We start from the raw sequence: 26,290 nt of genomic DNA on the forward strand, positions 1-26,290 counted from the left end.
AAATATGTCCTTAGGCTTGCCAAGTCCGCCAGGTAACGGACCACTGGCAGGCGCTGCTGTAGGGTCAGGCCGGGCTGGACAGCGGGAGCAGACGAGTAACGGGGCGCCGCAGGTCTTGTAACGGCTGTCCAGACTCGCTCCAGCGCTGCATGCCCAGCCCCTGGATCACAGCCAGTGCCCGGCCCTGCAACGACCCTTCCTGCATGGGGTTGTTGTGGCCAATGTGTAGAACCCTGCACTTACGTGTCTTAAATATCACACCCTTGGACTCTGCCCATCTGTCCACTTGTCAAGGTCCCTCTGCAGAGCTTTCCTACCCACTAACAGATCAACAGCTGCCCCCAGCTTGGTGTCATCTGCAAATTTACTGATGATGGACTCAATCCCCTCATCAGTAAAGATATCGAACAGAATGGGGCCCAACACTGATCCCTGGGGGACACCACTAGTGACTTGGCTGCCAGCTGGACATGGCACCATTCACCACCACTCTCTGGGCTCAGCCTTCCAGCCAGTTCCCAACCCAGGGCAGAGTGTTGCTGTCCAAGCCACAGGCTGACAGCTTGGCCTGACAGAAACTGAAAAGGGGAAGAAGGGCTTCACTGTATGGCTGACAGTTTTCCTTAAGTCCACCTCATTCCTGAGAAGTAACTTGGCAAGGTGGCATGGCATAGATACATTCAGACTGTCTTGGTGCCAGCCTGGATGCTCCTACCCAACTCACTTGTTAAACACTGAGCTTAATTAGTGTTCTTCCACAGAATATAAAGCAAAAGGGTGGTGTTGGGAGTACTCATACGTCAGAGCTCTGAACAGAGACAGGTGTGTTGTATCTTTCAAAAAAAGAGGATGCAGAGAGTTTCACAAAAAATATTTTTAATGTTTTACCAGAACTTTTCACTTTTCCAGTTACATAGAAAAAACAAAGACGAGTTTGGTACACGGGGGCTAAACCAACCAGTGTTCTTCCCCTGCAACAGATGAATTTATCGTATGACCCAACTCCATTTTCTTGGGCTCTCTGACAAAGAAACAGCTATTTTTTTTTCCCCTCCCAAAGCACAGTACTTCTTCAGCAGCAATGGAAATGGGATCACAGCAGCTTAACTTGACCCTTCTATAAAGCTTTGTATAAACCAGTGATTTGATGATGACAACACTATCCTTGAACGGCAGTCAGACATCAATGCAAACATGGAATGATTAGGTCATAAACATATGGCACTTGAAAAGATAGCTTATTTGAAGGCACCACCACAGCAGAGTGGCCAGTTGTTCTACTATATGCCCAGAGGAAAAAAGTTTTCTTCCTGAAATTAAAACAAAAAGGAAAAAACCACCCAAACATAAACCAATCTGTACCCAAAACATGCTCTTAGAAAAATATGAACTGTGCTAAGCAACTCTTAAAATTTTGGTATATTATGTCTGTGCATACATTTATACACACACACCCCCCAAAAAAGCATGTGTGTTTGTATATATATGGATATCTACTTTCCCTTTAAACTTTTAAGGCTTGAAGAGTTGGTTTTCACATTCAGTAGCTTTCCAGCTTAAGGCGACCTCCATCTCCTTCACTCACAAAGCGCTTTCTGCCCCTGTAAGACAGCACAAAGTTATCTTTTCAGTAATTCAAAGTAGCATTGCTTGGGTTTTTGTCTTATCTATCACTGACAAAAATCTCTGTCTTGGCAGTCACATATCAGTTGTGCAAGTTCAGCAGTATTAGCTGACGTCCTTGGTGACGGATAAATTGCTTTAAATCCATCTGAATCTTGCATCTAGGTTTATTTGCAAGCAGCTTTCCAGAATGTGTGTTGTCAAGTGCTTTCTTCTCTGCTCACTTTTTAATATTCACACTTGCAAAGGTGATAGTTTGAAAGCCTTGCTGTGACGGCTTTCTACCCAAAACCAAACTACCTCAGCCAAAACAAAATGCCTCTCAATCTTTTAATGGTAACTGAAGTAGAATCAAGCTTTTGTTGCGCTGATGACTTTCAACCCTCTCACTCCAAACCTGCAGAATATTTGATACCCCAAGATGCACAAACTCATTTTAAAGTCTGAAGTCCACAAAAGGAGGCTGCTTTTTAATAAAGACACTACCATTTCTAAATCCAAATTTATCACAACCTGCCAAGATAGTTTCAGCAGCCTAACAAAACACCCTAACTGGAAATGACAACTCTCATCATTAGTATTCCTGATGCATGAAATTGCAAATACTAGTTTTATTGTCGTATTTTAGCATTTTACATGCATTGATCACAGGAAATTAAACTTATTAATTGTATTGTGACCACTAAGGAGAAAACAGAATATTGATTAGCTTAGCTACAGTTCAAACAGCACTATTTATGCTATAAGTAAATAAAAGCACTATACAAAAACCACACAAAAGACAGGTAAGAAGGGATCAAGGGTGTGGAGCTTATTCCACCTGTCCCTATTCCTTTTGACAAACATTAAAATTGGTTGTCTCACCTTAAAACTCTATTCCTGCCCTTTGATATGTGTTTAAACCCTTTTTTAAACTCTCTTTTTTCATTGCTGTTGACAGTTTTCCACTGTCACCCACATGGATGACTGTGACACCAGAATCTTCCATCTCAGTACTACACTGATTTCTACCAAGCTAATCAGCAAACTGGAGGAGATGCAGGCCTTCATCCTCTGGAAAGCATCCAGGCATGCTGCCTGGATCTCACTTAATAAACTTTTTACCAGTCCAACCTTCTGTTTCTGCATCTTCCATACTTTCCAGTTCCAATCAGTAATACTTTGGTCCTAAGATCCTGCTTTCTGTTACCTACTATGGGGACAAAAAAACCCAGTGCCTTCACCTGTCTACAATAACACAAGTACCTTGAGGGACAGAGGTCTCTCAGTGGTTTGGAGATTATTCCAGCCTGAAAGCATTCCTCTACAAACCGCTCAAGCACAGAATAGGAGTGTGGCACATCCAGGTTAATGTCTGGGATTTCCCGGTAAACTCGTTCATAGCCCTGCAACACAAGCATTCAAACAATCATCTGGTTATTGATGGGTTTGTTGCAAGTTTTTTAAAATACCCTTCTGCACTCAGAGGATTTGTTTTTCACTCTTGTTTCACATACATTCTCAAGACACCTAAAGCAGAGCAGCTGCAAGTCAGTGGAAAAGGTGTAATACCAGCCAGTGCCACGGTATTATACGGCTATGTATCTACATAAAAACACCAGCTGAATTTTTAACTTCTTCCAAAGCCAGAAATCCAGACAAGTACAGAATGTGTATGGTAGCCTGGCTGCTATTGCAGGGATAGTAACACAAGGAAGAAAAAAATTATTTTATTTCCACATAAACGAACAAAAAGTGGCCACACATCACCACTACAGCAGTTTATGCAGTATGGGAAACACTGGTTACAACCAGAGATGACTTCATCACTTCCCACCAACAGTATGGCTGGGTAGATTTTGACACAAGCCTTTGCCTGGTACCAAGTTTGCCCTGGGTCAGAACAGCTGTCCTGTATTTGTTCCTAGAAACAAAACCATGGATGATAACAGCAGAGTAAAATACTAGCTGTTCTAATCAACATTTGTAATTAAGTGGGTCTTTATTCTGTGACTTCAATTATGAAGAACTACATTTAAGCAAAATGATGCCATGTTGCAGCATTTTAGACAATTAGTTTTAACCACTCCATTGCATAAAAGCAGTTGGAAATTGCTGACTGAAGATTGAAATACCCAGTTCTTCAGTTCTAGAGAAGTACTCCTTGGAATTTGTACTTCTCCCAGGACATGACAATTACTGTCCATGTATCAGTGACAGATCATGATCTGTACAGGATACAGAATCACCATGGGGAACTTGGGAAAAAGCAGCAGTCAATAACAGACTACAAATAGAAGAAGGTAAAAACTGTATAGATTTTGGCATTCACTAAATGCCACTTACTCTTTTCATTTGGTCCATAGTAATGACAGAAGACCTCCAGAGAGATTTCAGCAAATCCAGGATCATTTTGAAGGTCTTGTCTCCTGTTGACTCCAAAACCATCACAACAGCCTAAAACAAATCATGCATGTGTTTAATAATAGAGAACAGTGGTTCAAGTACATGCTGTGTAAGCTTGTGAAGTGCAAAAAGGAAGGAATGCATTATTACATGTTTTCTGGGGAGAAAAGGGCCTTTGTTACATCACTCACAACTTCAGTATATTGTTAGAAAAGAAAAACTGATTGAAAGTTAGCTAGATAAGTTTAAAAGATATGAAAAACCAGAAAGGACTAGACAGTGAAAATCCCTTTCTGTCTGAGGCTGGGGAAATGCATAACCATATCCATGTGGCTGCTGCAGTACAGATGGCAACTAATTTGGCATCTCTGATTATTTTGTATCTGTGATTTTAGAAGAACTCCAAAGTTTAAAATCTACAGATCTCCACAAGACCCATCCACTAAAAGGATTCTGGTTTTCTGCCTGAAGGAATTTTTCAAGAGGAATCAATCTACTGAAAATTTTGTAGGTGGTAGATGTTCAGCTTTATTGGTAAACAACCATTTCCTAAGTTGACAGGCAAAAGAGTACAAGCAGAACATCTCCCAGATACAGGAAAGAAGATCTTTCTCTCATACAGTCTGGCTCTGCAATCTCTCAGAGCTTTTACAAATGTGCTAGGTGGAACAATTCCAGCCTGCAAAGGAAGCTGTATAATGTAGCAAAACCAGGTAACACCCACTAGAATACCCCAATATCTGAAACTAGCAGGAAATAAGCACCAAAGAAAAACATGGCTTTTTGCTGCAGCAGAAAATAAACTGAGCTCTTCTTTCTCTGGAATCTATAATAATATGAATTCAATATTTCCACAACAACAAAAACGACTCCCGTCATCTTCCCAGAGTTAGCAGCAGCTTACTTGTTGCTGATGTGCACACATACCATTAAAAGAAAGAATTTTGTTATGCAAATCACATTAGAACTCGCAACCTGAGCTACAGATTCCAGTTATATTACTTGCATGCCCACATCAAAACCAAACCAAACCTGTTGGTATTAACTGACAGTTATTAAAGGGACTCTGATATCTCCTTACTTCATATACAAGTTCATGGTGAAAATGGGGTACTTCCAGTTCCTGAAGACAGCGTTCAGCTTCCAGTACATCTCCAGAAAGCAAATACTCTTTCAGCAACATATCAATCTATTGAATTGTAAAACAAACAAAAAGCCCAACACAAATTAGATATAAAATTTAGAAGCTGTTATGATTTGTGATCTACCTAACAGCACGTCAGTTCCTGAAACTTCCTCGTAGTGTGTTTGTAAGTGTAATTAGATTGAGAGACTATCAGCAAGCTGAATCACAGGTGTAAGCCAAATCTCTATCAATAGTGTTAACACACACACAAACACCAAAACCATTGCTTTATAGAGATGCATATCAGCACAGAAGGTTAATATGGGTGTGATTAACTGTATCATCTCCCCTGAACTCCTACGATCATGTATTATGTTCACAATTCAGAAATTATAATGTGACCTTCTCCTTTAAGCCTCTCTACTTCATAGCATGGCTCTCTAAACATTGCTGCTTGCTCCCCTTTGAGTTACTACTGTGCTTTTTCATCAGTGATGCCAAAAAATAATAGTTTATCTAGTTCAGCCAGTTTCATCTTGACTCTTCTAATTACTTCACCATTTAATATTACAAGCTCTTAAAAAGCTAACTGCTTAAAGTTTTGCTTAAAGCAAAAATAAATGCATACTTGCAATACAGAATATGTAGCAGCATGTTCCCACTACTGACAAATATTACTAAAAACCCCCCCAATAAAATTCATCTGCATCAGTTCTTGAAAACTACTTTGTATTAAAAAAAAGGAGAAAGAAAAAAGCCAAAACACTCAAGACATTATTTTGTTACAGAATATATGTTTCTTTTCATTCCAGCCCAAAACAAGATAAGCTTAGACAAATGTTAAAGTCTAGAGAGCAGAGTTTTGTAGAAGTCAGCTACCTCTTTAACAAGGTGTTTCACAGACTGCTGGCCACCTCCCGATCCCCACATGTTGTCTACGCGCTTTCCGCCCTTCGTAACACTCAGCAACACAGTAGCTCGGTCCAGTGCAGCTCTAGAAAGCAAAGTTGGTGGTTTAAAAAGTCATTCAATAAACTTCATTAAAAGGCATCTTAACTCCCCCCACTGCCATTCCTCTTCAGGCAAAGTGACCAGACCCTAAGAAGAGGTCAGGGTTAGCAACTCTATGAGGACATCTAGATCAAGAAGCCAGCAAGCCAGCTTCCCACATTCTCTGTCTGCCACCTCCACGTTTTTTTGGTTGTAACATGCTAAGGACAGGTAACAAATCATGATGATAGCAGATCTGAATCATCAATGCAGAACCTGAAACACCCTCACAAGAAACAACTTAGTATTTTCTTATGCAGAGATAGATTGTATCCGAGCTCCTTCAAGGATGCAGTTTGCCATGGGTATCTCAAACAACAGAGGCTTAAGTTGTTTCCACACTGAAGAACAGCTTTTCTACTGAGTTTTTTTTTTGTTTGAGCCTCAAAAATCATCAGAGTTTAATCCAAACCAGCATTTCAGAAGGCAAATATCTAACTTCAAAAAGATGGCCTGAACTAGGGAGGCTTGCCAGTTCATGAAGAATGAAAAAGGAAGCAAGGTGAAAAAAGCCCACTATCAAATCCAGTTAAGCACCATCCAGCTACAGCAGTTACCCCAGTCCTCATACTGGGGAGCACCCAGTAACAATAACTCTATTCACCCAGGTTTAACAAGCAGAAGACTGTCCAAGAAATAGCAAAGGCAGAAAAGCATCCCAAATGTGCAGTATGCAGACTACAATCCTTCACACCAAGAGACATTTGTGTAACTGAATTTTCACCATTTGAACCCTCAAGTTAGGGAGTTAAGAATTTCCCTTCCTTCTAAAAGTAACCAACTGTATCCTAAGTAGAGCTTTAGAGGAAGCTTCAAGATTTTCAGCTCTTTGGTATCAAGACTGAAATACACAGTTATGGGGAAAATAATAAAACATAGCTAGCTATTAAAGTGTCCCTCTTGGCCACAGATTGCTCCTTCAAACCTCTCACCCTGACATGGAAAACACTGGGAAAGCACTGTGTGAGCTTCAAACCTTTATAAAGGCAAAAACAGTTAATCCCTTGTGTGTTTCTCAGCATCTCTAGAGCAGCTGTCCTGGTGCTATATTTATTCATTAATCACATTAAAGCTTTTTCTAAAGACAAAACCTTCTATAATCACTTCTTCTTTCAGCCCCCCCTGCTTTTTTTTTTCCCCTCCCCTCAAACATAAGCTGGATGACAAACAAAACTGAAATGTATTAATACACTCTTTCAGGCACTTTCAGTATTTCTCTTCTGGCCTGAGTAATTTTGGATTTTGTTGTTGTTGTTGCAGACTTGTAATTTTAAACAAACAAAAAATCACAAAGAATGATTTTTCCTGACATACTAAAAATTCCTGATTGTCTTTGACATTTAGAACAGAAACCTGTAGCTACCATGAAAAAAACAAAGAGAGTTACCGAGCTTGGACACAATCCACAGTGCCTTTGTAGCCATCGATGTAGGTACTGCTCAGAATCCCATCTCCAACAGCTCTAGCAATGAACTGGCCCACCAACTGCCACAACACAGAAACATTTGTAATTAAATACTGAATTTCACAGTAGTTCTAAGCAGACAACTGTAATGTGCTTAGGCTTCAAATTTTATTTAAATGAGCCAGCCCCAAGCAGAAGCAGCCTGGGAAATCAGAAGGGATTACAGAGGGCATGACAATCCACAGGAAGGAGTCTGTTTCAGTTCACTTGACCAATTTTAGCCACAAGTTAAATGAGAAAGCTCCTGTCTGGTGGACGTGGGGAGGCCTGTGGATGTGGTCTACCTGGACTTCAGCAAGGCCTTTGACACTATCCCCCACAGTAAACTGCTGTCTAAGCTGTCAGCTCGTGGCTCGGACCGCAACACTCTGTGCTGGGTTAGGAACTGGCTGGAGGCTGAGCCCAGAGAGTGGTGGTGAATGGTGCCACATCCGGCTGGCGGCCAGTCACCAGTGGCGTCCCCCAGGGATCAGTGCTGGGCCCCATCCTCTTTAATATCTTCATTGATGATCTGGATGAGGGGGTTGAGTCAGTCATCAGCAAGTTTGCAGATGGCACCAAGTTAGGAGCAGACGTTGGTCAGTTAGAGGGTAGAAAGGCTCTGCAGAGAGACTTCGACCAACTGGACAGATGGGCAGAGTCCAATGGGATGGCATTTAACAAGTCCAAGTGCCGGGTGCTGCACTTTGGCCACAATAACCCCATGCAGAGCTACAGGCTGGGGTCAGAGTGGCTGGAGAGCTGCCAAACAGAGAGGAACCTGGGGGTGCTGATTGACAGCTGCCTAAACATGAGCCAGCAGTATGCCCAGGTGGCTAAGAAGGCCAATGGCATCCTGGCCTGTATTAGGAATGGTGTGGCCAGCAGGAGCAGGGAAGTCATTGTGCCCCTGTACTCTGCATTGGTTAGGCCACACCTTGAGTACTGTGTCCAGTTCTGGGCCCCTCAGTTTAAGAAGGACATTGAGACACTTGAATGTGTCCAGAGAAGGGCAACAAGGCTGGGGAGAGGCCTTGAGCACAAGCCCTATGAGGAGAGGCTGAGGGAGCTGGGATTGTTTAGCCTGGAGAAGAGGAGGCTCAGGGGTGAAATCATTGCCCTCTACACAACTACCTGAGGGGTGGTTGTAGCCAGGAAGGGGTTGGTCTCTTCCCCCAGACAACCAGCACCAGAACAAGGGGACACAGTCTCAAGCTGCGCCAGGGGAGGTTTAGACTCGAGATGAGGAGAAAGTTCTTCACCGAGCGAGTCATTTGTCATTGGAATGTGCTGCCCAGGGAGGTGGTGGAGTCACCATCCCTGGAGGTGTTCAAGAGGGGATTGGATGTGGCACTTGGTGCCATGGTCTAGTCATGAGGTCTGTGGTGACAGGTTGGACTCGATGATCCTCGAGGTCTCTTCCAACCTTAGTGATACTGTGACTACTAGCATAAAACTTTACAGATATACCTGTGGCGCCCTGGGAGAATCCAAAACCAATTCCGGTAGTTCTTTAAGCAGTCTATCAAAGGATTTTTCCACATCGGTTTTGCTTACTACTGTTCCACAGAGGTCAGAGATAAGCTTAGATGTCATTTCCCTGTGACTAGCCTTCCCCTCTAATGCCAAGGAAACAGCCAGCACTGGAACGCTGTATTTCATTTCACCAAGGTTTAAATTCTTCAGCATCTCCTAAATAAGATTTGAAAAACAAAACAAGATTTTGTAAGTTTTATTATATCAATGTGTATCAGTATGTTACAAATATTTATATGCTTATATATTACACTCCTGCTCACAGTAGGCTGAACATGAGCCTGCAGTGTGCCCAGGTGGCCAAGAAGGCAAACGGCATCCTGGCCTGGATCAGGAACAGTGTGGCCAGCAGGAGCAGGGAGGTCATTCTGCCCCTGTACACTGTGCTGGTTAGGCCACACCTTGAGTCCTGTGTCCAGTTCTGGGCCCCTCAGTTTAAGAAAGATGTTCACTTGCTGGAACATGTCCAGAGAAGGGCAACAAAGCTGGGGAAGGGTTTGGAGCACAAGCCCTATGAGGAGAGGCTGAGAGAGCTGGGCTTGCTTAGCCTGGAGAAGAGGAGGTTCAGGGGAGACCTTATTGCTGTCTACAACTACCTGAAGGGAGGTTGTAGACAGGCAGAGGCTGGTCTCTTCTCCCAGGCAACCAGCACCAGAACAAGAGAACACAGTCTCAAGCTGCACCAGGAGAGATTTAGACTGGATGTTAGGAAGAAATTCTTCATAGAGAGAGTGATTGCCCATTGGGCTGCCCTGGGAGGTGGTGGAGTCACCACCATTGGAGGTGTTTGAGAGGAGACCTGATGGGGTGTTTGGTGCCATGGTTTAGTTGATTACACAGCGTTGGATGATAGGTTGGACTCTATCTTGAATGACTCTTCCAACCTGGTTTATTCTATTCTATCATGAATACAGTCACTTAGGCATTCTTATTGTGCATTTCTTGCACACATCTCTATACTCATTCACAGCTAGCAGCTGGATGCCCATGTATGCTACAGGTTTGCCCCCTGAAAGAAGTAAAAGCACATGACATACCGACACTTCGTTAGTATCTCCGTGTTCAAAATACTCCTGTATGATTGGTGTCAATGTTTTTTCAAATGCTCTTTCATCCAGAGGTAAAACTACTGTTTCATAGACACAGTTCTCCTATTTTAAAAGGCAACAGAAACATACAACCTTTTTCAGAACATTACTGTCTCTTCTTATGTAGTACCATAAGCATTAAAATACATCTCCTAAATTCTTAATGCTTTATTCCTGGTAGTTAGCATTCTGCCAGAAAACATTACATCATGTCTCTACTGTTAAAATGTGGACAATGCTGGCAAAATGTCACACTGCTTTTGTTTTGTATTTACCGTTAGCTGAGTTTAGCTGGAAGGCTGAATTTACTGTTAAATGATGCTCAACATTCCAAACTCTGTTCCTAGGATTCTGCTGACACCACACGAAGACAGAGGTCAAGTACCCGTGTGCTATGTAATGAAGGGAGACCAATGGAAGCTCCTGTCCCTGCCCAGCACTTTGCTGTGTCACAGCACAAGATGTAACTTCCACCACCTTTCCTTCCAGTCCTTGACAGCAAGCCTGCCTGTTTTCCCCTCTTCGTTAGTGACTACGGGACCAGAGAGGCAATAGCATGTACCCATCAGAGAAAAGGCATTTTCAGAACGATTTGTGAGTAAAGACATTCCCTAATGGGGAAAAAAGGAATCACACAGCAACTGCCTCCCATGTTGAGATGGTCCTGCAAAGTTCCAGCATGACAAGATCTCTCTGCTGTAATTCAGTGCCCTACTCATCAGACTACAGAAGTAACATTCAAAGCAAAGCTAAAGATCACAGAAATCTGAACAAGGAAGTTTTCTAACTGATGCTTATTAGAAAGAAGCTTTCCATGATCAAGAAATACAGAAGAACTCCAAAAGCCTATCCTTCCATCACGTCTCCATTTACAACCTCAGAAAAGCTAAGCACACTGAAGTTCCACAGAACACTCATTCTTCATTAAACTTTCTTTTAGGAACTTACCAGCTTCACTTCTAATGGTTCTCTCTCTTACTGTAAAGCATTGAATTGCAGGGAGAACACCGATATTGGAAGCAGGTTTTGATAATTCTGCATAAACCATCGTCTCAGCAGCTGTGGTGACAACAGTCTGCTTGAAGGACACCACCACTGTTCTGCTTATGTTATACAGAATTGGTCTCACAATTGTATTGATCTCAGAGACTTCAGTAAATGGTGTAATTGGTGTCTCCTTCTCTTGGTGATCTAATGCCATAAAGCACCCTTTGCCCAGTAAGCTTTCCTTCCCCCAATAACATAACTGTAAGGTACAATCTTCCACAACACATTAAATAAATACATGCAAACAAAATATCCACACTGTCAACTCTGCACTAGCTTGAAGTGATTATACCAACTAGATACAAAACACTGGGAAAGCTGGGAATACAGGGAAGAGAAAAACCCATAAAGGACACCTTTCCCTACTGACTGGAGAAAGTCTGTGTTGCACTTTCAACATGGGTCCTGTTTGTAATATAGAGAAGCACTGCAACATTCACCTCCATGGGAACTAGCAGTGAAAAGCACACCTGGGAAAAGGGTGTCAGGTATGGAAAGAGGGTTCATGGGGCTACATTTGTATTGCACTGTGACACTTCTACATCAATTGTCTTTAGCCAATAATCCATTTCTGAACATTAAGAATAAGCATTTCATACAGCCAGGCTGGCATTCATCAAACTCAACAGGGTCAAACATGCATTAAAATCAGTCATGTGATGCTTAAATCATTAAAGGAAGTAACAACCAACACTGCAAATTCATTATTTGCCTACCTGGTCATCATCGTAATTAGGATCCTTAATGTCTACTTCTTCCACATCATACACTTGACCTGGTGTTCCCCAAACTCCTTTACCACCTGCTCCACCTGGCAAAATATGGGACAGTAAGCAAGGACTGCCAACTTACAAAGAACACCTCTGAGTTCAATTCAACATTCTTTCACTTATGTGATGCATCACTGCTTGTGCTCACCTCCTGACTAACAATGTATGCTGAAGAGTGTTCATGTGATGTGCTCCCACTTTAGCAACCAGTAAGATACTGGAAGCAGCATGAAACTGCACAAGAATTACTGAAGGTTGAAAACTCTACTTACAAATATAACCACACCTTAACTTGGCATTAGTAACAGTTCTGTGAAACAGCAGCTCACATATTTTATTAAATGTGCTTACCTTAAAGACATAATTCAATTCATGACACACAATTTCCTGGTCAGAATGCCACTCTAAGCTCCCATTGCCATCTACTATCTAACATACAGATCCAACTGTCCACGCAGAGTTTTATGAAAATGATTCTCAGTGGAGAAAAAAACAACATGTTTTGGACAGAACCTTTATTATAGTAGTCTCTTCCCTAAGCTACACCAACCTTTCTTTGGTAAGCCTCTTCCCTTTCCAGACCGGGATCGCCTGTCCAGGAGCTTCCCTTTTGGGCTCGTTGGTACAACTCCAACCTTCAGTGTCTCTCCGTTGTCACTAACGGAGTCTCCTCTACCAGAATCTCTAGAGGAATTTTTCCTCAGCCTTCTCTTTGCCTTTGCATTTATTTTGGCTTCAGTAATTGAAGTTGCAGGAATCCAATTTCCATTGATTTCGGTTTTCCGTTCCTCAGATCCACCATTTTCTTCATCACCGGAGAGCAGAGCATCACTCAGATTCTCAAGTTCTTAAAGAGACGGGGCGGGGGGGGGGGGAATTGGTTGTAATTTTTAAGTTTTATGTTAGAATAACAAAACACACTGCATTTTAAAAGGGTTACAACATTAAACAGAAACCTTCTTTCCAACAGTGCTAAAGCAAATGCTGTTGTTTTCAAAGTGCCTACCCATCACAGTAATAAGGAGTTCCTTATTCCCCCTCTGCACAAACTATCCACAATCTAAACAGAGAGCCTGTCAAGTTGGAAAGCAAATTAAGAAACCATTTATAAATAGGTAAGCCACAGAAACCCCCACCTTTGTCAAACACAAACTATCAGAACTTCTCAGAGCGTAAGATGCAAGTGCCTTGTGCTCACCCCACCCACTTGCCTCTTGATTTAGAAACAAACAGAACTGCCAACAGGGTCAATTCTTTAAGAACTCACTAATGCTAACAGACTAGTCACCAAAGTGAAGCTGATACTCCAAATGACCACCCAACATTCCCCTCCTTCAGCAGGGGGAAAAGCAATGATCCAAACATACGAAAACATCACTGCTTTGTTTTTTTTGTTGCTGTTTTTAGAGTTATGGGGAAAAAACAGTCTTTTAATACACATTCTGGGGAATTTGGTAGCTAAGACTCATAGAATAGAGCAAATCTTTAGAAAAGGTGTGATCTCTCCTCTTCTTTATGGACTGCTCCTCACCACAGCTTCTGTCAAGACTGTTTCTAAAATGCTCGTATTTTACAGCATATATAATAGGTAACTAGCTTTGTTTCACACCAAACAAAACTCCCTCACATCTTCAGGACCTGTAAATGTTTTCAGAGCTCTGAGAAGTGCTTTAATTCCAGTCTTTGGAGAAATTGATGTACATTTAGAATTTCCACCCAAAGTCTTATTTCAGAGTTAGGATGTCACCCACCCCAGCTGTCTGGTTTACCAGACTGTCTTATTGAGACCATCATAAAGATTAAGACTTACACCTTTACAAAACCTTCTCTTAACCCACCAAGATTACAAAAAAGGCAAAGGCAGCATATGAAGACCTATTTAGATTCTAGCTAGTACCCTGAGAATCCTTGAAAACTGGACAACACACACAAAGGCAACAGCCTCAGCTCTCTGCTCCACAGTCCTCCTTTTCTTGAGGATTCAATAGTCTCAAAGCCACAACCCTAGGAAGCACAATGATGAGGCACACAGAAGCAGCTGCTTTCCCAGCTGTGCCAAGCCTGGTTTACAGAAAGTAAACCCAGAGTGTGAAGAGTATCTTCAATTTGTATTTGAACTTAGCTGAATGGATTACTTCACCATTCCAATACATTCGAATTAGCAATGCTCATTTGGCAATACTTCTCAAGAGCTGTATTTTTTAATTCAAAACAGCTTCACAATAAATTGTTTTAAAAGCAAAGCGCCCTACTAAAACATTTCCAACCTCAAAGTACTTCCCCCATATCAAAGAGCATACTACAACACAAAATTAAGACAGTTTGATGCAACTGCCTTCTTCACGATCAAGCAAGTAGTATTTGGATACTAGTGTTCCCAGATGTGAATGCTACAGCTGAACAATAATGCAGCCATTCCAACCTAAGCTTCATCTTTTCCCTCATTACTCCCACAAAAGAATGCCTTTTATGCCTGCAGCAAGCTAAAAGAGAAACGCATGCATCACATCCAGGAAGAGATCCCCCACAACAAGCTTTCTCAGTTTGTCTATGTTTAATAAAACTCTGAGAGATTTGCATGAAGCTAGCAAAGTGGGGGGGAAAAAAGGCAAATCCAAACAGAACAGGTTTCCTTCCTCTCGTTCCCCAAGGAGACCCCCCATCAGCACAACCAGCTCGTCTCAGACAAATCAATTTGCATTCTTCTTCATGTCCACTCCCCAGTTTAGACCTGCAGTTCTGCTGTCCAGGAACTACATTCTTGGATGACCACTTCTTTCTCAGTTTCCAAAGAAAATTGCTGACACAAATCAGTCCTTAATTGGACAATCAAGGATAAAAATGGGAGGCTACAGTCCAGTCTCCTGACACAATCCTGATCTCAGGTTTGAGACTAAAGGAAATCCTCCACAGGACACATCCAATCCATAAGACTTAATATATCCCCTGCATTACTAAAGGATTTTTTCATGTAATATTGCTTCCAGCTGCAACCTCTTTCTGAAACTGTCCATCCACTATTAGTTACCTAGTTAGGTTGAAAAAAGAAAAGTAGGATAAACTGGTAACACTAGTTTTCATTCATTTTCTAGAAGAACATAACTTTATTCAAAGCACATAGAAAACTATACTTCTCCTCCTTACATCATATAACATATACACACACATATATAAGCAGTAACAGTGCTCTATAAACATAAGGCTTTGCTTGTTACATAGTAAAATGTTATCCAAATTTACCTTATTACTCTACTATGCTCAGCAGGCATGCTTATAATCTGTATTTTTATGGTGTTACCTTGTTTAACAAAGCATTCAACAAGTACTGCCCTACACACAAATTTCATTTGACCAAATTAGGTCAATTTAGACACCTAGCAGTTTCCCACCTATTATCCAAACGCAATTCTTAAAGGCTGAGAAGCAACGTTATCTTCGGCATTAAACTAATTCTGGCTGAGAATGAGAGGTCACACGGAGCATGCTGCTACTGCAACTGCTTTAAAACCTTAGCTTCCCCCTGCCCCCCCTCTTTAGTATAAAAAAAGTCAGTGCAGATCATCACAACCTTTGGAAGGCACAGAAAGTAACATTATAAGCATCATAAAACAAGTCTTTGACAGGGACAAAACAGTTTCAGGGCAGTCTCTAACACATACTAGGTAAATCTTGCCAATGCCACTCCGTTTCCAGTCAGTCTTCAATCATTTCTTTCCTGTAATTTTAAGCTAAATAGCTACATAAAAGCAGAATTTGTGCCTCTCAAATACAAATGAGAGATTTTACTTTTGAGCTTACTCTTTTCTTCACACCAATGCTACTGGAAGTCAGGTGGTAGGGAATAGAGTCCCTATTATTAAGTTAAGGAAATAGTGACTATGATTTTACACAAATTTTGCAACACATGTAATCAAGCAGAACACTACTATATATAATTGAATAAATTGAATATAGAATCAAAAAAATATTCTGTGTATGTTTAATGAAGTTTGTTTTCTTTTAAGATAAACCCAACAGTACTATTAAAAAGTTACCAGGTAATACAAGTTTTCTACAAAGAACACTTCAGGTCAGCTAAGCAACTTTAAGTAACAAAAAAATTAGTGAATATATTACTTACCTGTTGGGGTAATATAAATGTGTTCCTTTTCTATTTCCATAGCTGCTTAACAGAACTGACTGTGAAATGTAAAGTCTTAATGTTTTCCCTTCGAGGCCTAAACAGAAACAGAGATGCTCAGAGGAAGAAAAGCACTAGACTAAATCTTAAAGTAAAAAGCTTCAAAGCCTTCATTCACAAAATATAATGCAAAAATAGAGTGCTTTTAAGTTATAATTAACTGTCAGTAACCACTGAAGTTCCTGGGAAGGTAAAGGGTGTAGCGTGCACCACCCTCAAACATCTCTAAGCCCTGATGTGTTAGCAGCTATTCAGTTCTGCTGCTTATAAAGGGAGGCACTGGGACAAAAGCCGTTATTTTAAGGGTGAAAGTCCTCACTGTGCAGCTTTTCATAGTTGATAATAGCCACTTCTATCAACTTGGACTGTCCTGTTCTGCAGAGTGGTTATCTGTATGAGCATACAATATCAATTTTTTAATTGCATCCACGGGAGACATGTTCTTCAGGTGAACTACACTGATAAAATGCTACCAATTTATCGGGTTCAGACCGGCCCTTACAAGACAAGCTATTTTTTGTTCCTCCACTTATGTTTTACTGTATTGTGTGCATACAGCTGCCAAGCTTTCACATCTGTGCTTCTGCACCCTTCAAACACCCCTTACAACCACCATTCAATCTGCAAGGGATGAAGTTAAAACACTTCTCATTTTCTGTTAACTCTCTTCCTAGCAGCTGCAACTCTACAAACCATCCCACACGAGTGTGAAAGAGGTGGCATTATCCATCATTCCTTTATAAACACAAAATACTAAACAGCTCCAGAACTTCTCATACACTTTTTCACACATCAGTTCATAGCCCTGTGCACATTGATGGTATTTGTGTCTGCCCCTAAGAATTCAGGATCTCCTTTTCCCCCCCTTTCTCATCCTTTGCTGCCCTGAAAACAGCTTAACCGTTGAGTGGCAAGATTGTGACACCAAAGGACACCACAGCCTTCCCCTTCCTCCCCTCCCTCCCCCCCTTTTTCTTTCCTCTTTCCTTGTTTTCCTTTCTTATGCCCACTTGCCTACCACAGACCTATTAACTGCAAATGACTCATCGCAGACCGTTGTCAACAATGAAACTCTGGTTTGGTATCCAGCGGTTATGATTTTGCATTTCCTAATGTCAACCCCAACAGTTAACAGCTTTGTGCAATAAGAATTCCTCCCTGCCCCACACAGGTTTTAAAGATAAACATTTTTTTTCTGAATTACCTCAATCATTCAGGAGTTCTCAAGTGATCCCAGTCACTGTTGGTTGAGAGATTTGATCCTTTTTCGTATGGATCTCAAGCCTAATCCAAGCAAACTACCTTGTAAGAACAGCTTTATTCTTCCTAGTGGAATGTTCCATCAGTTGTCCAACTCTTTCAAAAAGAAGAGCAAAACCTGTATTAAATAATGATCACAACTTTCATCATTTGTAATGAAGTTCCAAATTTCAAGTGGAGAAACACTTCTTCCCTACAGGATGCACCCCCAGGACTCTCCACCTATGGCAACACAATAACTAACAACACAACTTCCATATGCCATCTGACTGGGATTCAGCATCCTGCTTTGTTTGTAATGAGGATGATGGAATAACTGAGCTTTACAATTCAGGTCAACATACTCCTCAGGAGACAAACTCACAATTTAGAAACACACCCTCTCATTAACTCAAGAGGTCTACCAGAGCTTCAGGATGCTCAGAATTTATCATTGCATGGAAAAAAAAAAATAAATCACTTTATATTCTGAAAAGTTATACCACACCGTACTGCTGAACAACTACAGAACATAATTGGAAAACCTGCATTAAAAACATTGGAATAAATCCCCCTAGAATTTTATACCAGGAAAGATAACATGGGGGAAAATGGAAAGAAGTAAATTCGACCACCTGAAAAACAAGAATGTTGTAAAAGATCTTAAGATTCAGCAGTGACAGAAATAGTACTTTCAAAGTAATTCAGTAGGCAAGTTTATTTCACTGAACGCCACCAAAAAAAACCGAACCCATGCTCAACTCTGTACCCACTACCACTGCACGTACTTTAAACTGGCAATTCTACCCCAGCAGGTAAACAAAAGCAAATTAACGTTCAGGAACAACACACACTGCAGAAGAAAGCTTCCAAAACTTATCAAGACCCTACATCTCTGCAAAACATCCCTGGGGAATTTCCAGGCAGCTTACACGATTTTTTCTCTTCCCCCTTACTTTAAGCAAACACTCCCCACCAGCAAGGTTTTGGAGGCCTGCACACAATAGCTGCTGTTCTGCAGCCGCACGCAAGAATAACCAGGTAAGATTTAGCTATCCCTACGAAACCCGTGCCGCTGGCAATCAATGGAGGAGCAATTCCGGCCCTCAGGATGAGGCGTGGCAGAGGGCCGAGGCCCGGGGTAGCACGGCTGGCACAGGGCCTCCCCGCCACACGCTTGCACAACGGCCCAGGCCTGGCAGCCGTTCACCCGGCCCGAGGAACATTCGCACCTCGCGGGATGTGCCCTCAGCAACGCTGCCGCCGCCGGAAGAGGCGACGAGGGGCTCGCTACACAGCCAACCCCGGGTGCCACCGTCGAGGGACCGGATGCGACGGGGCAGAGAGAGTAGTGCGGGCTGGACAGGGGGTCAGTCAGAGGGAGCAGCTCCTTCACGGTGCCAACCGCGCCTCAGCCACCGCATCGCGGCCTGGTCGCCCCTCACGCACCGTGCAGGGTTGCCTCGCCGGCAGGGAGCAGGCAGAGCAGGACCGCCCGCTCCGCGCCAGGCCGCCTCCCCTCAGGCCGCCCGCGGCTCCGTTACCGGCCGCTCCGCTACCACCGCTGCCGCCTGGCCCCACCCCTTCGACGGCGCGCGGCCCAGCCTACTTGTTTTTGTTTTCTTCCCCCCAGCGACACGGCCGCCAGCAGCGCCGGCGATTGGCTGACTCCCGCCCGCCGCTGCAGCCAATCGACAGGCAGGAATGCCAGCGGGTGGGGTCAGCGCGCAAGACGAAGATGGGGGGAAGCAAGGGGGAGGGCGCAACCATCTCGGGAGAGCTAGTGGGGGTGCAGCGGGAAGGAACCACTTGTGCGGGGAGGGGAGAGAAGGAAGAAGAGGAGGGGTCAGTCGGGCCCGCGGCGAGACCAGCAGGGAAGTGGCCGCGGCCAGCCCGGCTGCGCTTGTGTGGGAGTGGGCACGCACGTGCACCAGGCCACCGACTTTCGTTTCTTTGCCTATCGCTCGCTGGCAAAAGCGCGCCAGGGCATCATCTCCTGACCTTTTCACGTTCAGCAGGATCACTGGCGTCAGATAGGAGCACCTTTTGTCAGGTTTTAGCTTAGATCTGAAACGACAACCCTGGGATGTGGGAGCACGGCTGCACCCAGAGACCACGCGAGAGGACACAGAGGTGTTCACAGGTCCAGTGACAGGACCTGGCCAAGACGAGAGCCCTACGTGCACTAGGCAGCACAGCCAGCCATGGGAACCTTCACAGACCTGGCTCCTCAACATTATGTGCTCCTCTTTGTTTTGTCTGAAGGAAAGTCATCAGAAAAAATAATGTATTACCTCTTCTTTGAGTTGCTCTCGGCTAACATCGGGATTTCAGCCCTTTTGCTCCCGCCATCCAAGACCCTTTCTGCTTTTCAGCAATGGGGTGTTAACAGGACAGGAGTTTAGACAGGGGGCCTGGGGCTACTGTTCAGGCAATCCCAACAGGTAAAAGGTGCTTCTCCACCGCTGAAAATCAGTAACACAGCACAGGTTTAGAATGGACAACTAAGCCGTGCTTATCCATCCACAACCTTCCAAACTTAGTTTATTCTATATGAACTGCCTGAGGCCAGACACCCAATTAGAGACGATAGTCTTCCATTGTCATGTATTTTGCCTCCGTTCGCACTCTCCTAAAAACTCAGCTAACCTTTGCTTTTGAAACTCTCCAATTTATCGCGCCGAAGAGCCCAAGCAGTAACAGTCCAGCACCGAGGGAAGCAAATACGGATCCCTTCTGCTTTAGCACTTTTTCATTGCAAGATTTTCCCGGCTGCCTGCAAGAGAATCTTCCTCAGTTAATAAACTACGACTTGCCTTTTGTAGTGTGTTTTTTACGTATTTCTCCAGCAGAATTCTGGTCTAAATCAGTGTACTTTTGGCTGAAGTAAGAGCCAAACTTTCCTTATGTAAGAGCCTCTGAATTCATTTACTGGCCCAGCTCTGCATGAATCATCAAAACTAGGTTTAAGGATTTAAACAACAGTGATCGGTTAAAAGAATGTGCAGTACGATTGCTGTATTTTTAATGATAAATACTTTCCCCACCAGCCAAATGACAGAAAGATAATCTTTCTTGCTCACGAGGACACTAAGTCGCAGACATTTTCAAGTCAGGACAGCTCAGCATGCTCACACAAGACTTTTCACATGCAGCCTTGAGGCAGCCTCAAAAGCTGTTGTTTCCCCATCAATCAAAAAATAATTTCTAGTTTGCTCTTTGCACCTCCACTGACTAGCCGTGTACCAAGCAAGCCACTACAGTGTCGTCGCCAAGATTAGGAAAATAAATTCTAGCTACTAACATAGATCATGGAATTCAGCTTCCCCTGCAAGGCAGAAGAGGGGATTTAAAGAGATTTTTCAGTGAAGAGGAAGGAGGTGGCACAGAGACGGAAACAGCAACCAGAACCTGCACAGGAGATGTCATAACACACCACATCAGTGTCTCATGCCAATTACACGTTTGAAGGCATTGTGGACATATGCTAGACGATCTTCTGGTAAAATTTAGGACTGCATCATTTCCAAGAGACCCAAAATCTGGGTCAGTAATCAGAAGAAGATGAAAACCCTTGAAACGTCCAGCAGACCTCCAGACAAAAACAAAGTAGGGTTTTTTTCCTTTCTTCTGCTTAATGGCTCTACTAGCAGCTGGGTCATTAATCATTGAAAATATCATCTAGTTTTGACTGCACATACTTTGATTTCTAGACCCCTGTGACCTGAAAAAGGAATGATGTGCATGAAAGGGTTTTTTTTTTTTAATTTTTTCCATTGTTTCAACCAGACTGCTAAAAGACATTGCCTCTTTTTGCCTTTCTAACCTCAAAACCGCCAGCAGTATTTAAAGGACACCTGATCACATGCTAATCTCTGAACTGCAGAAACCTGCGTGCTCCCTCCTGGCCTTCCTTCCCCAACTGTAGTAATAGCAAACATACCACCAAAATCCCCATAAAAACGAAGGGCAAAATTCTTTCTTCCGTGGATAAAAACCCTTCCTTTGACCATTTCTGGCCAATTTGCAGCTCAAGGCACCCTGTATGGGCTGCGCAGCTCCACGCCCCCTCCCCGACACCCTGCGTCCCGGCTTTACCTGTGCCCAGAACCTTGCCGCGCTGACCCGCACCAAGCGGGGACCCGCCGGCAGCTACCGTGCCCCTCCTGTGCTTCCACCCCTAACGTCGCCGGTCACCTGGTGCAAAATACTTGCACAGAGGCGAGCAGATCACTTTCTAGCCGTCTTCCTTCCTCAGAGCCTGCTGGGTTGTTTTCAAACTCTCCCCTCCCTTTCTCACATGCTGGCCAAGCCCTCCCGTAACACCCATGGGAGGAATCCATTGGCTGAAGTTACCCAAAACGCGTGGAGCAGCCCTTCCCCCCTGTCCCGTGTGTAGTGCACAATAGACACCGCGTGTCTCCACGCTGCCCCGGCCAGCTTGCTGCCGGCCTTTGATTTTCATCAGGGTTTAGCGGAGCTCTAGCTGGGGTGACCCACGTAGGACACCCGACCTCCAGCACCAGAGCAGCGAAAAGCAGAGAGGTTAGAGTCATCGCAGAGCATTTTCATTCCGCTCCCCACTGCGGATTTGTCAAAAGTTTTACTTTCTGTTTTAAATATTTTCGATAGGCAGCATCTGTGTTCCTAACACCTCAGCAGTGCTGTTTGATTACAACGGAGTCTGTTACTGTGTCGCTTGGAATATAAATTTCCACACATAATGCAGGCAGCAAAAATGTATCGTATCTGTGGCATCAATCTGCTCTGTTCAGTTGCCTGTCTCTTGGCCTTCTGCTTTCTTTTCCTTCAGCCTACTTTTATTTTTGCATCTTCTGCATGGGTGCCTTCATAGAATGAACTGCAAGCACAGCAATCCCATTCTTCATCAGGCAGCGTCGGCTCCAAGTTGAAAGGATACTAAAACACACCTTTGCGTGCTTTAAAGCCCAGTAATTAGAGTTGCTTTCGACCATCCTCCTGCAGCTCTGTTGGGGAGCTGGGAGTGGGGCTGTGCTGACGACCTGCGTGCGCAGCGCCTGTCAGAGGCTGGGCACCTTTCGGAGGTGGAGGGGGATTGGCTCACGCTTGCTCAAGCATGGAAACGAGTCACCCACTGCAATGGCTTTGGATAAACACTGCCCTGAACCACAGCTTGCCTTGTCTCTATCGTGGCTTTCCAGGACTGGCCCCTGAACATTGCACAAAACGCCTTCCCTCTTCACATTTGTGAGAACGCCCTCCTGGCGCAAGCATGGCAATTGGGTTTGCACTGTAAAACTGTTCCAGGCGTGTCTGCTCTGTGCTGCGGTTGTCATCTGTTCATTCTTGCCTTAACAAAAGGCAATCACGCATCTGAAAAGATGCTTTACTGGGAAGGGCTGAACTTGTGAAATGTGCATCAAAATGGGAGTATTTGATTTAAGAGTTCCAGACAGTGACTTCATTCAGAAGCTACCAACCAGTAACATCCAGGGCCACCTTTACCTCAGGAAAATTGTCTTTTTTAACCCCCACTGGTTTACTGGATGGGGGGAGGGGGAAGATTTTAGGAAGCTATTTTTTAAAACAAGGTGTGCTATTGCCTTATAATTATTATCTGACAAGCTGAGGTTCCTGTGATTAATAAATCATGTGCCTGCTCTTTGTGTATGTATAATCACATGCTCCATATTTATATTGACAGAGGGTTACAGAATATTTACCTTTCATAGGACCAGCAGGAACTTCTGTGTTACCAGGTCACCTATCACAGGCATCATGTGATATAATCCCTTTCATAAACTCATCCAGTTCTGTCTTCAAAGCAATTTAATGTTTTGCATGCATGACTGCAGTGGGGAGGCTATTCCTGAACCACAGTGTCAAATGGTTAGTAACAATCTCCTAACCAAAATGCCTGATACCTCTTTTTTGATCGTTTATTCTGTACATGCACTGGCCCTTGGCACCATAAGCTCTTCTTTCTCCCTTCCTGGGAGTATTTATGCAGAGGAATCTTGCTCTTGGATTTTACTTTGCAAAATTCAGCAGGATAGCCTCTCCACAAGCATAGCCCCCATCCCTCACTGCTGCCTGGGCTGCGCCTAATCTGCTGCCTTCAAGGACTCCGTTTCTCACTTCACGTTTTCACTGCATTGGCAAATGAGTTATTTGGTGATCAGAATGTGAGCTACCAGCTAGCTTATAGGAAATGGTTTGGACATCTGTGCCTATGACTGCTGTTTTCTGCTGCTGACTACTTTTTGTGTAGCATCTCAAGCCTCCTTTGTCCTGAGGTTGCTTCATATTTTATATCATCAGCAATTTTACCAGTTCTTCACTAACATTAGTGCCAAACTCATTTACAAGAGTACTTTGCCAGATCACCAGGAGTGGCATTTAACACTCTTCTGGTAACTGCCCTACAGCCTGACAGCCATGCTCTGCTATTACTGCAGGTCTTTACAGGGTTTATACTTTGTGCTAAATCACTTCTCCCTTGAGAACTTTCCACATGGCACCATACAAAATGTGCAATTTAAGTCCAGGTAGGTAAGATCCACCTTCACTAAGAAATGGCTTGCAGCCTGCCTTACCCAAGATAAATGGGTTTGATAAACCCATTTAATCTCATGCTATTATCTGCCTCTCTTCTGCTAGCCTTTCCTTCACCATTTTTTCTGAAGCTTTCCATATACTATTAAGACGAAACCTTCATGCCTGTTCTTGTCCACATCAGTTCACTTCTTCCATACAGGCTCACTGTGCTCCTGTCCCTGACTGAGGGACCTGTTAAAGACATCAGGCCAGTTCTTCCAGAGCTCTGGCATGTGGATTAGCCCGTTCCTCTGCCTTCAGTGCAGGAAGAAAGCCTGAGATTTGCTTCTTTCCTAGCTGTGAACATTTCCATACCCTTATCCCATTATCCTTCTCATCTGAAGCCACATGATTAACACCCTAAGTGAATGTTAAGGCAAAACAGAAGTTTGGGGTTTGCACATACCCAATACACTTCAACATCTATCCCACGAAATCTTGCTTTTTTTCCTCCCCTGTTTTCTTCAGCCTTATACAACCAGGAAAAAAACATTTCCCCAGTTTTACTAATATCCTTGAAAAGACAAAATTCCACTCACTTTTGAGACACCAGCTTTTAACCTCCTTTTGCTTTTAAAAAATATTCCTTTTAAAAACTGCTCATTCTTAGAATCATTTCTGAGGATGAAATTCATTCAAACTACAGTCTCTATCTTAAAAGTTTTTCCTGTTGCCTGGGTTTTATACTTAAGTTATGTGTAATTAACTAGACTTTTATCCCCAGTAGTGGAGTTTCATCCCAGTAAAATTTAGACATGTAAATCCCCACACTCCTAAGGAAAGCTGACTATATGGATGAGTTCCTGTTATTAATTTATATATACCCCATGGAAGTCTGAGGCTGTATCAGTCATGCCTGCCTTGGTCACTGAGCTATAATATTTTAAGTGAGATACCATTTATCATTTAAAACTGTGAAGCATCTTGAGTTTCCCAGGAAAAGCTTGGCCAAGGGACATTTTCCTGAGAGTTCTAGGGCAAAGGTAAGCAGCATAGTTTAGAAGCAGAAGCAGGTAAGTTGCCCTCTATAGAAATACTTCTTTTCCCCTTAGTATAACTGTGTGAGTCACCTTTTGCAGTAAATACCAGACAGGTGTTTTAGCTCACATGAGGCCAAGAGACTTAACCAAGGCTTTCTCCTGGCCAGTGAGCTCTAGAGGTCTACTACCTGCCTCTCTCCTCTCACTCTTCCTCTTCAGTTCCTCCTTCTGGCTTTCTATCCTGCTGACACACTGTCCCAAAGCTCCAGCACTGAACTGAAGTCAGAGACAGGCTGCATCAAGAGAAGCATAGCCAGCAGGTTGAGGGAGGGGATTCTTCCCTTCTACTCCACTCTGGTGAGCCCCCACCTGGAGTACTGCACCCAGTTCTGGAGCCCCTATTACAAGAAGGATCTGGAGGTGCTGGAATGTGTCCAGAGAAGTGCCACAACGATGATTAGAGGGCTGGAGCTGCTCTGCCATGAGGACAGACTGAGAGAGTTGGGACTGTTCCGTCTGGAGAAGAGAAGGCTCCAAGCAGACCTAATTGTGGCCTTCCAGTATCTGAAGGGGGCCTACAAGAAAACCGGGGAGGGACTTTTTAGGGTGTTAGGGAGTGATAGGACTAGGGGGAATGGAACAAAACTGGAAGTGGCTGGATTCAGATTGGATGTTAGGAAGAAGTTCTTCACCATGAGGGTGGTGAGAAACTGGAACAGGTTGCCCAGGGAGGTGGTGGAAGCTCCATCCCTGGAAGTTTTTAAGGCTAGGCTGGATGTGGCTCTGAGCAACCTGATCTAGTGTGAGGTGTCCCTGCCCATGGCAGGGGAGTTGGAGCTAGATGATCCTTGAGGTCCCGTCCAACCCTAACAATTCTATGATTCTATGACTTCATGTTTTCAGCTCTCCTGCTGCAAGATATGGAGGTTTGGCACCTGGTGCATTCTGCACCACAGCCAGATGAGCCAGCCAGAGAACATAACATCTTAGAAATGTGTTTCTGATCTGGCAGGTGTCTGCATGTATATCTAGGCTCCTTGGCAGGCTTAGATCGCTTGGTCTGGAGGGAGTCAGTGCTGGTGCACCTTCACTGTAGCCAGAGCTCACATAGTGGGAGAGTAGCAGCCTGGAGCAGTGCTGATATAAGCATATCCACCTTTGATCCTTGCCAGTTCTTGCATACTGTGTTCTGGGGTTTCAAAGCCAACGTATCTCCAGAGAGCTCTAGTCAAGGGATGTCCTT

General features: G+C 43.6%; 1 protein-coding gene across 4 annotated transcripts in view; it reads right to left on the reverse strand.

The window, feature by feature from the left end:
• Positions 1-859: 859 nt before the first annotated feature.
• Positions 860-26,290, reverse strand: part of PDCD4 (programmed cell death 4) — a 31,701-nt gene continuing 6,270 nt past the window's right edge. The window contains exons 1-13 of one of the 4 annotated variants that reach the window (XM_054163410.1): positions 21,587-21,762; positions 17,454-17,605; positions 16,190-16,286; positions 12,620-12,916; positions 12,016-12,110; positions 10,202-10,315; positions 9,099-9,320; positions 7,572-7,669; positions 6,014-6,128; positions 5,090-5,197; positions 3,949-4,059; positions 2,869-3,008; positions 860-1,601 (exon numbers count right to left, since the gene is read on the reverse strand). In XM_054163410.1, the coding sequence (XP_054019385.1) occupies positions 1,541-1,601; positions 2,869-3,008; positions 3,949-4,059; positions 5,090-5,197; positions 6,014-6,128; positions 7,572-7,669; positions 9,099-9,320; positions 10,202-10,315; positions 12,016-12,110; positions 12,620-12,916; positions 16,190-16,229 (1,401 nt within the window). In that variant the 5' untranslated portion in view covers positions 16,230-16,286; positions 17,454-17,605; positions 21,587-21,762 and the 3' untranslated portion in view covers positions 860-1,540. Of the gene's footprint in view, positions 1,602-2,868; positions 3,009-3,948; positions 4,060-5,089; positions 5,198-6,013; positions 6,129-7,571; positions 7,670-9,098; positions 9,321-10,201; positions 10,316-12,015; positions 12,111-12,619; positions 12,917-16,189; positions 16,287-17,453; positions 17,606-17,888; positions 17,939-18,937; positions 19,006-21,586; positions 21,763-26,290 lie in introns of those variants that run through there. The other 3 variants (XM_054163412.1, XM_054163413.1, XM_054163411.1) reach the window with 3 other exon arrangements.

Source organism: Dryobates pubescens, chromosome 8 (genome assembly GCF_014839835.1).
Source record: "Dryobates pubescens isolate bDryPub1 chromosome 8, bDryPub1.pri, whole genome shotgun sequence".
In the NCBI taxonomy this organism is placed as follows: domain Eukaryota; kingdom Metazoa; phylum Chordata; class Aves; order Piciformes; family Picidae; genus Dryobates; species Dryobates pubescens.